Source organism: Budorcas taxicolor, chromosome 5, assembly GCF_023091745.1.
Source record: "Budorcas taxicolor isolate Tak-1 chromosome 5, Takin1.1, whole genome shotgun sequence".
Lineage (NCBI taxonomy): Eukaryota > Metazoa > Chordata > Mammalia > Artiodactyla > Bovidae > Budorcas > Budorcas taxicolor.
The window spans coordinates 42197553-42215197 of record NC_068914.1 but is presented as its reverse complement, the minus strand read 5'-3'; the positions used below and the strand labels follow the sequence as shown (position 1 = coordinate 42215197).

General features: G+C 37.9%; 1 protein-coding gene across 1 annotated transcript in view; it reads right to left on the bottom strand.

The window, feature by feature from the left end:
- Window positions 1–17645, bottom strand: part of FMN2 (formin 2) — a 359973-nt gene that overhangs the window by 100795 nt on the left and 241533 nt on the right. The window contains exons 9-13 of the mRNA XM_052639523.1: window positions 8384–8475; window positions 8094–8223; window positions 7126–7272; window positions 2878–2937; window positions 2622–2742 (exon numbers count right to left, since the gene is read on the bottom strand). Of these exons, the coding sequence (XP_052495483.1) occupies window positions 2622–2742; window positions 2878–2937; window positions 7126–7272; window positions 8094–8223; window positions 8384–8475 (550 nt within the window). The remainder of the gene's footprint in view (window positions 1–2621; window positions 2743–2877; window positions 2938–7125; window positions 7273–8093; window positions 8224–8383; window positions 8476–17645) is intronic.

The window sequence follows — 17645 nt, the reverse complement described above, 5'->3', positions numbered from 1 at the left end:
AAAAGCAGAGCTATTACCTTGCCAACAAAGGTACGTCTAGTCAAGGCTATGGTTTTTCCAGTGGTCATGTATGGATGTGAGAGTTGGACTGTGAAGAAAGCTGAGCACTGAAGAATTGATGTCTTTGAACTGCGGTGTTGGAGAAGACTCCTGAGAGTCCCTTGGACTGCAAGGAGATCCAACCAGTCCATTCTAAAGGAGATCAGTTCTGGGTGTTCATTGGAAGGACAGATTATGAGGCTGAAACTCCAATACTTTGGCCACCTCATGCAAAGAGTTGACTCATTGGAAAAGACCCCGATGCTTGGAGGGATTGGGGGCAGAAGGAGAAGGCGAAGATAGAGGATGTGATGGATGGATGGTATCACTGACTCGATGGACATGAGTTTGAGTGAACTCTTGGGAGTTGGTGATGGAGAGGGAGGCCTGGTGTGCTGTGATTCCTGGGGTCACAAAGAGTGGGACACGACTGAGCGACTGAACTGAACTGAAGCAAACTATATAATGTTACTATGGTGATATAAATATATATAAAATCATCTATGACCAGAATATAGCAACTCTATAAATTTGATTATAGATCACTAGGATAGAATCTCTTTAAAATGTTGTATCATCTTTTTGGCTTCTGGGGTAAATAATGCTCTTCTCATCTAGTGATACAACATGCAATGAAAATCTCACATAAATGTCCTCCCTGACTGTGCTTAAATAGTGAGAAAGAGGCTTAAGTTGGCAGTTGTTGTATTCTGAACTCCTTAAATGAAGAAACTTCATGAAAAGGAGATAAAGCAGGTGAGTGAAATAGGTGAAAGGGATTGAAGAAACACAAACTGCTGGTTACAAAATAAATAAGCCACAGGGATGCAAGGTACAGCATGGGGAATATAACACTGTAATAACGCTGGTGCATAATGTATGAAAATGTTGTTGTTCAGTGCAGTATGCCAGGCTTCCCCAACCCTCCCTATCTCCTAGAGTTTGCCCAAGTTCATGTCCATTGAATCCGTGATGCCATCCAACCATCTCATCTGTCACTCCTTTCTCCTGCCCTCAATCTTTCCCACCCTCAGGGTCTCTTCCAATGAACTGGCTCTTCACATCAGGTGGCCAAAGTATTGGAGCTTCAGTATCAGTCCTTCCAATGAGTATTCAGGGTTGATTTCCTTTAGGTTTGACTGGTTTGATTTCCTTGCTGCCTAAGAGTCTCTTAAAAGTCTTCTCCACCACTGCAATTTGAAAGCATCAATTCTTCAGCACTCAGCTTTCTTTATGGTCCCACTCTCACGTCCATACATGATCACTGGAAAGACCATAGCTTTGACTATACAGACCTTTGTCATTATTAAGTTGTACGCCTGAAACTAATAATAATATTATAAGCCAACTGTACCTCATTTGTAAAGGTAGGACAGACGAAAGGAGTTTTATTTACAAAAAATAAAAATTGTAAACTATTTGCTTTTGTGCATTAAATTTACCATTCTGAAGAATTTCAAAGTCTCTTCAAAATGATCTAATGCTTCTCAACGAACAATTGAGAAGACTCTTTAAGAGTCAGTTGGACACTAAGGAGATTAAACCAGTCAGTTTAAGGAAATCAATCCTGAATATTCACCAGAAGGACTAATGCTCAAGCTGAAGCTCCAATAATTTGGGCACCTGATGCGAAGAGCCGACTCATTGGAGAAGACCCTTATGCTGGGAAGACTGAGGGCAGTAAGAGATGGGGTGACAGAGATGAGATGGCTGGATGGCATTGCCACCTCAATGGACACGCGAGCCTGTGTGCTAAGTTGCTTCAGTGGTGTCTGACTCTTTGAGACCCTATGGACTGTATCCAGCCAGTCTCCTCTGTCCATGGGGGTTCTCCAGGCAAGAATACTGGAGTGGACTGCCACGCTCTTCTCCAGGTGGTCTTCCCAGCCCAGGGATAGAGCCTGCATCTCCTCTGTCTCCTGCGTTGCCAGGTGGGCTCTTACCACTAGTGCCACTTGGGAAGCCCCAGCGGACATGAGTGTGGGCAAACTCTGAGAGACAGTAAAGGACAGGAAAGCCTGGTGTGCTGCAGTCCACGGAGTCACAAAGAGTCAGACACGACTTAGCAACTGACCAATAACAGTAAAGCATTACACACGCACCTTCTTCTTTTTTTTTTTTTTTTTACCAAATACGTGAAAAAATGTTTTCTTCCCAGGAAAGTTCACATGCCACAAAATCTTAGGCAAGTATGCCAAGGGCGGGTGGGGAGGAAATATGTGTCTTTTAACAAGATATGATAAACGTACAAATATTCTTGAACATAAAGTGAAAGTAAGACAATAAAATTTGTCCCTGATGAAAGAGGCTGCTATTCAAATAACCAAGATGTGATTAAATAACTAGATATCTAATACACTAATACACATAGAAATCTATGTGTATTTTTAATACACATATATTTCTAATACACATTTCTTTTTTAAAAACAAAAAATAAGATTATTTGTAAAATTTTTATTTTGCCACATATGAAAATGTTTATTTACATTGATGTTTACTTTCTTTAGAAACACTGAAAAATCTATTCTCTCATTAAAGAAGCATAAATAACAACTGAGTTTTCTTAACATTGTAAGTTACCTCTCAGGTCTTTCTTGAGTTTTCTGAGGTCTTTTTGAAAATCTTCAAACTTCATCTGCGAGGCCTGAAAGAGGTCCTGGGGTTCAGGCAGTGGAAACATACACTGTTCTTTCCCAGCGTCCTGGTCAGCATGAAGCACAGAATATTTAAATAAATGAGGACAGAAGAGCAGCAGCAATGACAAACAACATGAAACACGACCACATCGCTCAACAACAGGGAGTAACAAAGTGTGACTCTGCGAACATCATCTCACCTCATCAAAATTGCGAAGATAATATGACACGATATATGACAACAGGCTTCTGCTATTGTCCTAGGCAGAGAGACCAAAGTGAGTAGAAATACATTTTTAAAAATGACTAAATATATGGCATTAAATAAAATTCATCCCATTAAACCCACACATGTAGATGAGAATGTTTAGGATGAAAGGAGACGTTCTCTGTTTCATGTTACTTTAGTTTAATGGCCCAGATGGTCTTGTCCTCCCCGCCTCTGTTCCCACCTGAGCCCCAAGTGGAAGCACAACTGTTTCGAGGGTTGTCTCAGTGGCACACACCTTCCTGCTTTCACCTTCCTCAACCAGAAAATTAATTCATTAATTTCATATCTTATTATTAACAGGTATAACTACAGGTATTAATACTATCTAAACAGAAATGACTAAATGACACCAGCATTTCTGTATGGCTGAACCAATAGGGACCACTCCAACGGGAAGCTTGACTGAGGTTTATTACTAAGTAGATTAATAAAATTTAAAAGTTAAGTATTATCTCAAGTAAGCTGGAGCTTTAAAAATGCAAATATAAATTATGTCAGCAACTGAGATTCAAGAAGTAGTATCTGTGCAGCTATAAAAATGCAATGTATGTAGTTCTAAAGAAGAAAAACTGCTTCATATCTAACAATCTTCAAAGAGCTTTTAACCTTCTTTTCTGGCACATTTAGAAGCATTAATACATGTTTTTTTAATTCTCAAAATAAATAAACTAGATAATTGGGATGTGTGAAACCAAATACATATTTTTAAAAACATACCTTATAATAAAAACTTTGCTTTCTGGAATATTCAATCTAACCATGACTTTCCCCTCATTGATAAAAAGAGCAACATTCCTTTATAAACAAGTCTGATGGGATATGATAAGATATCTATTAGACTCCCCGATGGGCTTCCCTGGTGGCTCAGATGGTAAAGAACCCGCCTGCCAATGCAGGAGATGCAGGTTCAATCCCTGGGTCGGGAAGATCCCCTGGAGAATGAAATGGCAACCCAATCCAGTGTTCTTGCCTAGAAAATCACTTGGATAGAGGAGCCTGGTGGGCTACAGTCCATGGGGTCACAAAGAGTTGGACACGAGTGAGTGACTAACACAACACAGACTCCCTGAACATATTACGGGCTTCCCTGGTGGCTCAGCAAAAGAGAACCCACCTGCCAATGCAGGAGACATGGGTTCAATCCCTGGGTGGGGAAAATCCCCTGGAGAAGGAAATGGCAGCCCACTCCAGGATTCTTGCCTGGGAAATCCCATGGTCAGAGGAGCCTGGTAGGCTACTGTTCATGGGGTTGCAAAGAGCTGGACATGACTTAACAACTAAGCAGCAACAACAACATACTTTACTATATACATCGAATATATGGAAATACATAGCTATAATAACAAAAGTAGTACATTTACTAGAAGCAGGATTACTTGTAAAATGATTTAAGCAACTAACTTCCTTTGTCTTTCCTGACTTGTAAATCAGTGAAATGATCAGCAAATAATCAGTCAATTAACAAAACACTTATTAAGTGCCTAAGTAATTTTGAGTGATCTGAGTAACAGTTCCATGTGTGCAAGTCTATGAAACTATACAGATATAGTTATCTTTATTTTCTAGAGAAAGAACCAAATAGACTTTGCATAGCCCTTGTGAGAATGCAAGTTAAATTATTAAAATATCTTACTTCTTGATTATTTTTATCCATATCATTCCTTATTTAAATTAATGAAATTTAACTTATAGGAGGATTGAATAAGATACATTAACCAATACAAAAAACAAATAACTGCTTATACATATATAATTATGACCATAAGAATCTATTTCAGATTCATTTTTTATAAGTAACATTTATTGATTATACTTATATTTTAATGTTATTTGCAAAAATTACTTGTTTCAATCCAACAATCAGTTAAGAACTATTCAGTATTTCCCTGGTGGTCCAGTGGTTAAGGATCCACCTTCCAATGCAGGGGACACAAGTTGGATTTCCGATTCGGGAAGATTCTACATGCTGTGGGGCTAAGCAAGTGTGCCACAACTACTGAGCTCATGTTCCAGAGCCTGAGAGCTGCAACTAGTGAAGCCTGCACACCTAGAGCCCGCGCTCCAGAACAAGAGAGACCACTGCAATGAGATGCTTGTGCACTGCAACTGGAGAGTAGCCCCCACTCACTGAAATTAGAGAGAGACTGCACGTGCCCCAGCAAAGACCCAGCACAAAAATAAAACAATAAATCTTAAAAAAAAGAACTATTCAAAACCTACCATGCATTTAGAAGAATAAATTTTGAATAAATGTGATTTATCAGGTTGACATATTGAAGGTTCCTGAGAAAATGTGTGTCATACAAATAAAAAGGCATTTGAACAAATAGAACCATAAAAATCACAAAAGTTATATGCTGTTGGTGTTCCAAGAAAGGACTATGCTTTTCCCAATTTTGGAAAAGTACAGTGTCTGGCATTTCATAGAAGCTGGATAAAAGAATGTCAAATGAACATATGAGTGTATGACTAAATAAACCAGTGAGTTGTTGACTGGCAGAAAAAAGCAAAATAAGTATCTCCCTTCTGTCAGGGAGATTATTTCCTTATTATTTTCTTATCTAGGAGGACAATTCTCTATATTTTCATTTTTATAGGCCAATTGTTCACTTAAACTTGCGGGCATGCATGCTAAGTCGTTTCCGTCATGTCCAACTCTTTGTGACCCAGTAGACTGTAGCCTGCCTGGTTTCTCTATCCATGGGATTCTTTAGCAAGAATACTGGAGTGGGCTGCCATGCCCTCCTCCAGGGTATCTTCCCAACCTAGGAATCGAACCTGACCCAGGATCTCTTATGTCTCCTTCACTGTCAGGCACATTCTTTATCACTCGTGCCACCTGGGAATTCCCTCACTTGAACTTAATATTTTAAAAACATTTCCTTCATCATATAGATCTTTGTGAAGCTTCTATAATCTCTATCCTTTAGAAATAAATGCTATTATTTTCGAAGTTTACAATGTCAGACTTTAACCACTCTGGTGGTTTCCCTGATCTTATATTTCTACTGACACTCTCATAATTTCTTAGATGTTAATTTTAAGAAAAATAATTATGCTTGCAAAAGGACTTAGATTTTCCCACGCCTACCAATATCAGGAAGAAGATCATAAGGAGAAAAAATATTTAAAAGATGATTCTCTTTTTCTCCATATAGCTCTCTTTGATATTGGTAGGCATGGGAACATCCTTTAGGAAGCCTTATTTTTTTTTTTTAAACTCTACTTCTCTACTTGTGTTTACTTAAAATTAATGTCTAAGAGATTAAGAGAGTTTTGGTACAAATATAAGATCAAGGAAACCACCAGAGTGGTTAAAGTCTGACATTGTAAACTTTGAAAATAATAGAATTTATTTCTAAAGGATAGAGATTAAAGCTTCACAAAGAGGGCTTAGATGTTCCCATATATACCAATATCAAAGAGAGGATTATATGGAGAAAAAGAGAGTCATCTTTTACATTTTGGGCTTTCCTGATAGCTCAGTTGGTAAATAATCCACCTACAATGCAGGAGATCCCAGTTCAATTCCTAGGTTGAGAAGATCCACTGGAGAAGGGATAGGCTACCCACTCCAGTATTCTTGGGCCTCCCTTGTAGCTCAGCTGGTGAAGAATCTGCCTGTAATGTGGGAGACCTGAGTTTGATCCCTGAGTTGGGAAGACCCCCTGGAGAAGAGAAAGGCTACCCACTCCAGTATTCTGGCATGAAGAATTCCACAGACTGTATAGCCCATAGGGTCACAAAGAGTCAGACATGACTGAGTGACTTTCACTCATCTTTGTTTTGCTTTTAAAATCTGGGCCTGTTGGGGGTCACTTGCTTAACATAGAAGAAAGTGATGGATATACTGTCTAATTCATAAAAATTAACTAGTCCTCAGATCCAAATAGACAAATATTAGCAGACATGGTAAAGAAAGTAAAAATTAGTTATTTTTACTTTAAAATACTGTCTATTCAGTTATTTATTACAGGATTCAAAATTACTCACTTTAGGAAAATTATGCTTCTCTTGATCACAAAATATGGTGGCCATTACCTTTATCTGGCTCAGAACATAATAGAACTTCTGACCTTGGAGCATAAACATTTATCGCACTGGTTTACAGTTCAACTTATTACAAAACAGACATCCACTCCTCAGTTTGCTACATTTACTCACTCAAAATACTTACACTGCTTTTAACATCTTTCAGCTTCGGGAGAATATCTAATCCAAAACCGTCTGCCTGTCCCCGAGTATTATTTCCACCATTCATGTAGTTGCCAAAGGCAAGAACCAAACCCAAAACCTGCATAACCCCTGAGCCATGTTTTAATGTCTGTAAAACAGGATAAAGAAGAATTTCTCACTTACTGTTTGAATTTTCTTAAGTCAGTGGCAGATATTCAGATCATGCTAATAATTATGGGTCATATCCAAACTTCATCAGTGCTCATTTTAGGTATATTTAAGAACAGCATCTCCAAAGATCACTTTGAAAAAGCTGCACCACTAACAGCATGCAGATTGTGCTTCTTCAGCTGAGAGGTACCAGCCTAGGATGCTCCTGTGGTGTAATTGCAAGGAAACCAAATACACCCGTAACATGAGAACCACCACAGTATAATGTCACTGCCATCAGTCCAGCTGCACCTGCCTCTGTGTAACATTTTGAGCATAAGGTGTGGGAAGCCAAAACACAGTTATAAAGTTTAATTTCCAAATTTAGATTTATCCCTGAAAGGTTCACACTCACTTCTTCCAAAGCACACAGTTTAACTTGAATTTGTGCATCACTTCCTCTGAAAATCTCTTTAATGACATAATTCTACTTTTCAAAATAATTTACCACAACCAGAATGAACGGTACTATTTAATTTTGATAAGCTGTTTTAGATGTTAATAGTGGTCATTTCTGCCAAGCATTTGCTCTTTATTTTCAGAAGAATATTTCTCTTCTGTCGAATCATATAGCTATTCCTGAAGCATTTGGTTGGAATCACTAACAATTTGTTGAGGGGCTCTCTGCAAAATGGAGGAAAACAAAGAAAATGCATTCAAATGGTACTCAGTTGGCAGTATTTACTGTAAATAAAAGACAATCTGTTTGAAATATGAACATGACTGAGCACAATTAGGTATCAGAACCCAAGCACCCACCTCACACAACTTCTGTAGCAGCTCCAGTTTGCGCCGAATTGAGCAAATGCTTTCTGAAAATGTGGACTGAAACAGGATGCAAAAGACTCGCTCTGAAAAGTTGGGGATTAGTGACAGTTCATAAAGGAACCTAAGGAGACAAAGCCAAGTTAAGAGGACAAGACGAGGCACATAAACACGTTCATCCCCACGTCATTCATGGCACTGATGCACAGAAGACGCTCCATTTTCCCAATGGAAAGAGCCCCCCATGGCCTGCATGCTGCCCCTGGGGGCCATGGTGTGCTTACTGCTCAGGCTTGTCCAGAGACTTGGCGTTCTCCTTGTCTTTGGAGGACCGACCATGCTTTTCAATTTTTTCCAGTTCATCTGACTGTGCTCTCTGGAAGAACAAAAAACAAGCGGTTTTTAGATAATGATCTTAAATACAGCAAAACTCTACATATTTTCATATTTCTTAGGATCTGAGGTAAATCTTGACTTAATTCATGAGGTATTTTAAAGTGTATGTGTGTAATACAAACCAGATCATCTCCAAATCTTCCAAATATTATTGGCTATCAAAAGTGAAAGTGAAACTCTCTCAGTCATGTCTGACTCTTTGTGACCCCATGGCCTATACAGTCCGTGGAATTCTCCAGGTCAGAATACTGGAGTGGGTAGCCTTTCCCTTCTCCAGGGGATCTTCCCAACCCAGGGATCGAACCCAGGTCTCCTGGGTTGCAGGTGGGTTATTTACCAGCTGAGCCACAAGGGAAGCCCAAGAAAACTGGAGTGGGTAGCCTATCCCTTCTCCAGGGGATCTTCCTGACCCAGGAATCAAACCAGGGTCTTCTGCCTTGTAGGCAGACTCTTTACCAACTGAGCTATCAGGAAAACCATTATTAGCTATTGGTGATGTGCAAAATATTTATTCCAGCATGGTTTAAATCAATATGATTTCCCTTTTTTGTTTTTTTAGCTGTTTATAATACCCTCTGGAGGGACTTCTCTGGCAGTCCAGTGGCTAGGATTCTGAGCTTCCACTGTAGCAGGGCACAGGTTCAATTCCTGCTCAGGGAACTCAGACCCCACATGCCAAATAAACTATAATACTCTCTGGAATGCAATACTTTTATTTAAAAATGGTATTTCTTATTCAGAAGTTAATCAAATTAAATTTGGAAGGAATTTGATCCTAAAGCTGTTATAAGATTTTTAAAAGAAAAAGTACCTATTTACCTATTGCAATCATTGTCTATGCCTATCTGCTTTGGGAGAAAGAAAAGTACAGTTGAATTATTAAGTCATGGAACAAAAATAAAAGATTTTGATTCTCCTGAATTTTCTTTTTGATACAAAAATAGCTCCGGGCTTTATCTTCCCAAGTGTCTCCTTTTACCCTTGAAAATCTCAAGCTAAAAATCTGTAATTCTAAATTTGTTTCTTTATGGGAGAGGATTTTCTACATTTTAACATAAGGTAGAAAATTTTATAGGCTGACCAAAACACAAACTTATGCTTTATGGAGAATCTGGATGACTGTTATTTTTTATTTTAATGTCTCTGTCATTCACAAAGATGTTTCAAACCAGCCTAAATACTTCATTTTCTAAGTGCATGAAGAAATTTGAGTAGGTCACCCTATGTTGGGTTTGAGTCTAGTCCTCAGAAGGTAAAATCCCTTCAAGATTATTTGTTGTTTACACAGAAAAGCAGCCCAGCCAAAAACTGCTGTACATGACAGAACCTGATCAACTTTCAAGTGAAGTGATGGTTCTATTTTGAACTCACTGATTATTCTGAAAGGCAGGTATTTCTGTTGATGGGATTAATTAGCAAAGACTAGTTCCTCCAAGAAAACTTCTTTTAGCAGGGAAAGAAGATTTGATGACAGATTGGTCAGTCTTCTGAGGGTTTGATAAATTTTGCTTTTGGAATATGATGCAACAGAAGAATACTGACAAGTAAAGATACAACATCTGCTGCAAAGCCTGCCTTGCCCACCTCAACCTCTACTATAACCAGTCTCTCTCTAGAACAACACAAAACCTTATATTTGCTCTGTATTGTGCCACGGATACCACCATGTCTTACTGGTGATGTGCAGACATGTTTCCAACTTCTGTAAAAGAAGGGCCACGTCCTGTGTATCTCTGTGGTCCTGGTGACCAGCATGATTCATGATGTGGTCAGCCCTCTGCATCCTGGGCTCCGAATTCATGGATTCAACAAAATGCAGATCCAAAATACTGGGGGGAAAAATTCCATAAAGTTCTCAAATGATTGCACTCCAGCAATCATTTACACAGCATTTCCAGCATATTAGGCATTATAAGTAATTGAGGTGATTAAAAGTATACAAGAGTGTAGGGTGGGGTGTTCTATGCAAGAACTGTGTCATTTTATTTAAGGGACTTCAGCACCTTTTTTGTATCAATCCTTCCTCGTGTCCCCCTCCCTGCAGATATCCAGGGATGACTATATGGCTGTTGTTCAGTTGCTAAACCATCCCCGCCTCTCTGAGACCCATGGACTGCAGTGTGCCAGGCTTCCTTCACTATCACCCTGAGTTTGCTTAAACTCATGTCCATTGAGTCAGTGATACCATCCAACCATCTCATCCTATGTCACCCACTTCTCCTCTTGCCCTCAGTTTTTCCTACCATCAGGGTCTTTTCCAAAGAGTCAGCTCTTCACATCAAGGGGTCAAAGCACTGGAGCTTCAGCTTCAGCATCAGTCCTTCCAATGAATATTCAGGGTTGACTTCCTTTATGATTGACTGGTTTGATCTCCTTGCATTTCAAGGGATTTTCAAGAGTCTTCTCTAGCACCACAATTCAAAAGCTTCAATTCTTTAGCACTCAGTTTTCTTTATGGTCCATCTCTCACATTCATACACGGCTCCTGGGAAAAACATTGCTTTGACTAGATGGACCTTTGTTGGCAAAGTGATGTCTATGCTTTTTAATATGCTGTCTAGGTTTGTCACAGATTTTCTTCCAAGGAGCAAGCATCTTTTAATTCTGTATCTACAGTCATTGTCCATAGTGATTTTGGAGCCCAAGAGAGAATATCTGTCACAGTTTCCACTTTTTCCCCATCAATTTGCCATTAAGTGATGGGACCAGTCAAGGCTATGGTTTCTCCAGTGGTCATGTATGGATGTGAGAGTTAGACTGTGAAGAAAGCTGAGCACTGAAGAATTGACGCTTTTGAACTGTGGTGTTGGAGAAGACTCTTGAGAGTCCCTTGGACTTCAAGGAGTTCCAACCAGTCCCTTCTGAAGGAGATCAGTCCTGGGATTTCTTTAGAAGGAATGATGCTAAAGCTGAAACTCCAGTACTTTGGCCACCTCATGTGAATAGTTGACTCATTGGAAAAGACTCTGATGCTGGGAAGGATTGGGGGCAGGAGGAGAAGGAGACGACAGAGGATGAGATGGCTGGATGGCATCACTGACTCGATGGACATGAGTTTGAGTGAACTCCAGGAGTTGGGATGGACAGGGAGGCCTGGTGTGCTGCAATTCATGGGGTCGCGAAGAGTCGGACATGACTGAGCAACTGAACTGTACTGTGGAGAACATCAGTAATCCTATTACACTTATTTGAAGAAACTAATGATTAAATGTTTCCTAAAACAGTAAAGACCTCTAGGAAGTGATGGGAACAGACAGTCAATCTAGTTCACTTTTACTAAGGTACCACAGTGCACACCTTTGAGGATGCTCTGTCCTCTGCTGTGCGCTGGATCCTTTTCCATACTGAGGTTTACAACCTGTCAACCAGGGAACTAAGTAAAGATCACTCCAACTATGAAGCCTGCCTGTGAAATCCAATCTTGAAAAGTATAAATTTAAACCTCTAATTCTTTCTACTTTGCCTGATTTCCCCCCTCCTTCCAATTGGATTAGTTGTTTAATTAAAAAGAGATGTGGAATTTTTGTCCTTTTTCTTTTTAATATCTTTTCTTGGACTAAACTTCTAATAGGACTTACTTTCAAGGTTTGCTTTTGTCTTACTATTTAAGATTATTTCTGTTTCTTGAATATGAAATACAGAAAACAGAAACATTCTCTGAAAAAAAATTATACAAGGATGTTTTTACAGGCACATTTCTGACTTTATGTTAAATATTTGATTCACTGAAAAAAAAAAAAGCATTCTACCTCAACTTCTCTTCCATCCTCCCAACCTCTGTCCACCACTTCTCACTGGGCCATATCAAGTATGTACTAAGAATTAGAATCAATAGATATATTGAAGCATCCATAAACACTGCATAGTTTCTGAAGAGATCTTACTCTCAGAACTCAATGGCAGTCAATAACCCAAAGTTAACTATAAAGATTTTTGCTTTTAAAAAAAATCAATAGGATATACTGTATTTAGAATCTCTGGATTTTCTAGGATTTAATTCCTCAGGAAACAAGTATCGGGCCCTCAAGGCTGTGGTTTTTGAAATTATGTCGTATTTAGATCTGGAGACTGCCCAAAATTCACGGACAACTAGAAGGGAAAGCCCCCTGCCAAACATATGCCATCAGAGAAAAATAAAGATTGCATTCTTAAGAAGGCTGCATAACAAGAGCATCCGTCTGTTCCACAGAGGTCACACACAGATGCTGCAAAACAAGCCAATGATCTGGAAGCATCTGGCAAAATGCAAACATGGATTTACAGCAAAGGATTCAGGCTGGCTATGGGTACTGCTCTCAAGGACAAGGAGTGGAAAGGCAAGTGTTCCTTGTACCCCTGAAACAAATATAACAATGTATGTCAATTATATCTCAATAAAAATGAAAAGGAAAAAATAAATCACTAATTAAAAGATCATTTATCATTTATTTACTAGGAAAAATTGAGTTTAAACATTAGTCTATTTTCTACTAAATAAAACTTAAATAGCAGTTCAAAATACCATTATTGCCTAAGAGGAACAACATCAGGAATGCACCTTCAGACACAGAAGTGTATGCAGAATACCAGCTGAGAGTGGACAGGAATACATGACCAGTGGTAAAGAATATATAGAACCATGCAAAACTCAAGATCAAGCTCTGAGCCTCTGCAGTGAGAACACTGAATCTAAGACCCTGGACAACTGGAGAACTAACCCTAGGGAGAATCAAATAGCAAGAACTTCCACAAAGGAAACTACTTGAATACAAGACCCACCAACACCCAAGCACCAGTAGAACCCTGTGCAGAATGCCTCATCCAAACAACAGACAAAACAAAAATACAAACCCAATCATCAGCAGACAGGATTACCACCTCACTCAGCCTTGCCTATCAGAGGAAAAAAATAACTCAGCACAAATCTCACCCTATACGAAGCTTACACAAACCACTGGATCAACCTTAGGAGGGCAGAAACCAAAGGATGAAAGAATTCAGCCTTGAAGCCTGGAAAAAGGAGACCTCAAACACAATAAGTTAAAAAAAAAAATAACAAAAAGGCAGAGAAATACTACACAAATGAAGGAAAAAACTAGAAACACAAGTGCAAATAAATGAAGAGGAAATAGGCAAACTACCTGAAAAAGAATTCATAATAATGATAGTAAAGATGATCAGAAACCTTGAAAACAAAATGGAGAAAATGCAAGACTCAGTTAACAGAGACCTAGAAGAATTAAAGAATAAACCTACAGAGACAAACAACACAATTACTGAAATTAAAAATACTCTAGAAAGAATCAATAGCAGAATATCTGAAGCAGAAGAACGAATCAGTGGGCTGAGAGATAAAATGGTAGAAATAACTTCTGAAGAGCAGAATAAAGTAAAAAGAACAAAAGAGCTGAGGACAGTCTCAGAGACTGGGACAATATCAAATGCACCAACATTTGAATTATAGGGGTCGCAGAAGAATAAGAGAAAAAGAAAGGGCATGAGAAATTTTTTGAAGAGAATATAGCTGAAAATTTCCCCAGCATGGAAAAGGAAATAGTGAGTCAAGTCCAAAAGGCACAAAGAGTCCCATACAGGATAAACCCAAGGAGAAACACACCAAGACACATACTAATCAAACTAACAAAGACTAAACACAAAGAAAGAAAATTAAAAGCAGCAAGGGAAACCCCATATGTTCAACAGCTGATCTTTCAGCAGAAACTCTGTAGGCCAGAAGGGAATGGCAGGATATATTTAAAGGGAAAAATCTACAACCAAGATTACTGTACCCAGAAAGTATCTCAGTCAAAATTGATGGAGAAATCAAAAGCTTTTCAGACAAGCAAAAGTTAAGAGAATTCAGTACCACCAAACCAGCTTTACAACAAATGTTAAATGGATTTATATAACCAAGAAATAGAAAAGAAGAAACAGATATACAAAATCAAACCCCGAACAATTAAGAAAATGGCAGTAGGAACGTACATATCAATAATTACTTAAAATGTAAATGGATTAAATGCTCCAACCAAAAGACACAGACTGGCTGAATGGATACAAAAACAAGACCCATATATATTCTGTCTGAAGAAACCCACTTCAGGCCTAAAGACACATATACACTGAAAGTGAGAGGATGGAAAAATATATTCCTGCAAATGGAAAGCAAAAGAAAGCTGGAGCAACAATCCTTATATCAGACAAAATAAACCTTAAAATAAAGAATATTACAAGAGATAAGGAAGGGCACTACATAATGATCAAGGGATCAATCCAAGAGGAAGACATGACAACTGTAAATATCTATGCACCCAACATAGGAGCACCTCAGTACGTAAGACAAACACTAACAGACATAAAAGGAAAAATTGACAGTAACAATAATAGTAGGAAACTTCAACACCCCACTCACACTAATGGACAGATCAACAAAACAGAAAATGAATAAGGAAATACAAGTCTTAAATGATACATTAGATGAGCTGGATCTCATTGATATCTTCAGGACATTCCATCCAAATGCAGAAGAATACACTTTCTTCTCAAGTGCAAATGATACATTCTCCAGGACAGACCACATCTTGGGTAACAAATCACACTTCAGCAAATTTAAGAATATTGAAATTGTATAAAGCATCTTTTCTGACCACAATGCTATGAGACTAGATATCAATTACAAAGAAAAAAAACTGTAAAAAACAAAAACACATGGAGATTAAACAACGTTTCTATATAACCAACAGGTTACTGAAGAAATCAATAGGGAAATCAAAAAATTTCTCAAAACAAATGATGATGAAAACATGACAACTCAAAATCTATGGGATACAGCAAAAGCAGTTTTAAGAGGGAAGTTTATAGCAATACAATCCTACCTCAAGAAACAAGAAAAGCATCGAACAGACAACTTAACTTTACACCTGAAACAACTGGAAAAGAAGAACAAAAATCCCAAAAATTAGCATCAGGAAAGAAATCATAAAGATCCCAGCAGAAATAAATGAAAAAGAAATGAAAGAAAAATTAGTAAAGATTAATAAAACTGAAAGCTGTTTTTTTGAGAAGATAAAGAAAATTGACAAATCTTTAGCCAGACTCATCCATAAAACAAGAGTGAAAATCAAATCAACAAAATTAGAAATGATAAGCGAGGGATTATTACAGACAATGCAGAAATACAAAGGATTATAAAGGACTATTATGAACAACTATATGGCAATAAAATTGTTAACCTGGAAGAAATGGACAGATGCATAGAAAAGTTCAATCTTCCAAGACTGAACCAGGAAGAAATAGAAATTATGAACACCCAAATACAAGCACTGAAATTGAAGTTGTGATAAAAAATCTCCCCAAAAAACAAAACCCCAGGACCAGATGGCTTCACAGGAGAATTCTATGAAACACTTAGAGAAGAGCTAATGCCTATCCTTCTAAAACTCCTTCAAAAAATTTCAGAGGAAGGAAAACTTCCAAACTCATTCTATGAGGCCACTATCACCCTAACATCAAAACCAGGCAAAGGCAACACAAAAAAAGAAAACTACAGGTCAATATCACTGATGAACATACAGATGTAAAAATCCTCAACAAACTTTTAGCAAACAGAATTCAACAATACATTAAAAAGCTCATACACCATGATCCAGTTGGGTTTATACCAGGGATGCAAGAATTCTTCAATAAATGCAAACCAGTCAATGTGATACACCATGTTAACAAATTGAAAGATAAAAACCATATGATCATCTCAACAGATGCAGAAAAAGCCTTTGACAAAATTCAGCACCCATTTATGATTAAATTCTTCAAAAATTGGCATAGAAGGAACATACCTCAACATAGTAAAGGTCATATATGATAAGCCTACAGCAAGCATTATTCTCAATGGTGAAAAATTGAAAGCATTCCTCCTAAGATCAGGAACAAGACGAGGGTGTCCACCTTCACCACTATTTTTCAACATAGTTTTGGAAGTCCTAGCTAGAGCAATCAGAGAAGGAAATGTTATTAAAGCAATCCAGACCAGAAGAGAAGTTAAGCTCTCACTGTTCGCAGGTGACATGATACTGTACATAGAAAACCCTAAAGATACTATCAGAAAATTACTAGAACTAATCAGTGAATTTATCAAATTCACAGGATACAATATCAATACACAGAAATAACTTACATTTCTATATACTAACAATGAAGAATCAGAAAGAGAAATAAAGGAATCAATCCCATTCACCATTGCAACAAAAAGAGTTAAATATCTAGGAACAAACGTATCTAAGGAGACAAAAGAACTGTACATAGAAAATTATAAGACACTGATGAAAGAAATTATAGATGACATAAACAGATAGATATTCCATGTTCCTGGGTAGAAAGAATCAATATTGTAAAAATGACTATACTACCAAACACAATCTACTGATTCAATCTGATCCCTATCAAATTACCAACGGCACTTTTCACAGAACTAGAACAAAAGTTTCACAATTCATGTGGAAACACAAAAGACCCCCAAATGCCCAAATCAGTCTTGAGAAAGAAGAATGGAACTGGAGGAATCAACCTTCCTGACTTCAGATTACACTACAAAGCTACAGTCATCAAGAAAGTATGGTAGTGGTACAAAAACAGAAATATAGACCAATGGAACAAGATACAAAGGAGGCAAGAATATACAAAGGGGCAAAGACAGCCTCTTCCATAAATGGTGCTGGGAAAACTGGACAGCTACATGTAAAAGAATGAAATTAGAACACTTCCTAACACCATAAAGATAAACTCAAAATGGATTAAAGACCTAAATGTAAGGCCAGAAACTATAAAACTCTCAGAGGAAAACAGAGGCAGAACACTATATGACATAAATCAAAGCAAGATCCTCTATGACCCACCTCTTAGAGTGATGGAAATACAAAACAAAAGTAAACAAGTGAGACCTGATTAAACTTAGAAGCTTTTGCACAGCAAAGGAAACTATAAGCAAGTTGAAATGACAAGTCTCAGAATGGGAGAAAATAATAGCAAATGAAACAACTGACAAAGAATTAATTTCCAAAATATACAAGCAGCTTATACAACTCAATACCATAAAAACAAACAACCCAATCAAAAAGTGAGGAAAAGACCTAAACAGATGTTTCTCCAAAGAAGACATACAGATGGTTAACAAAC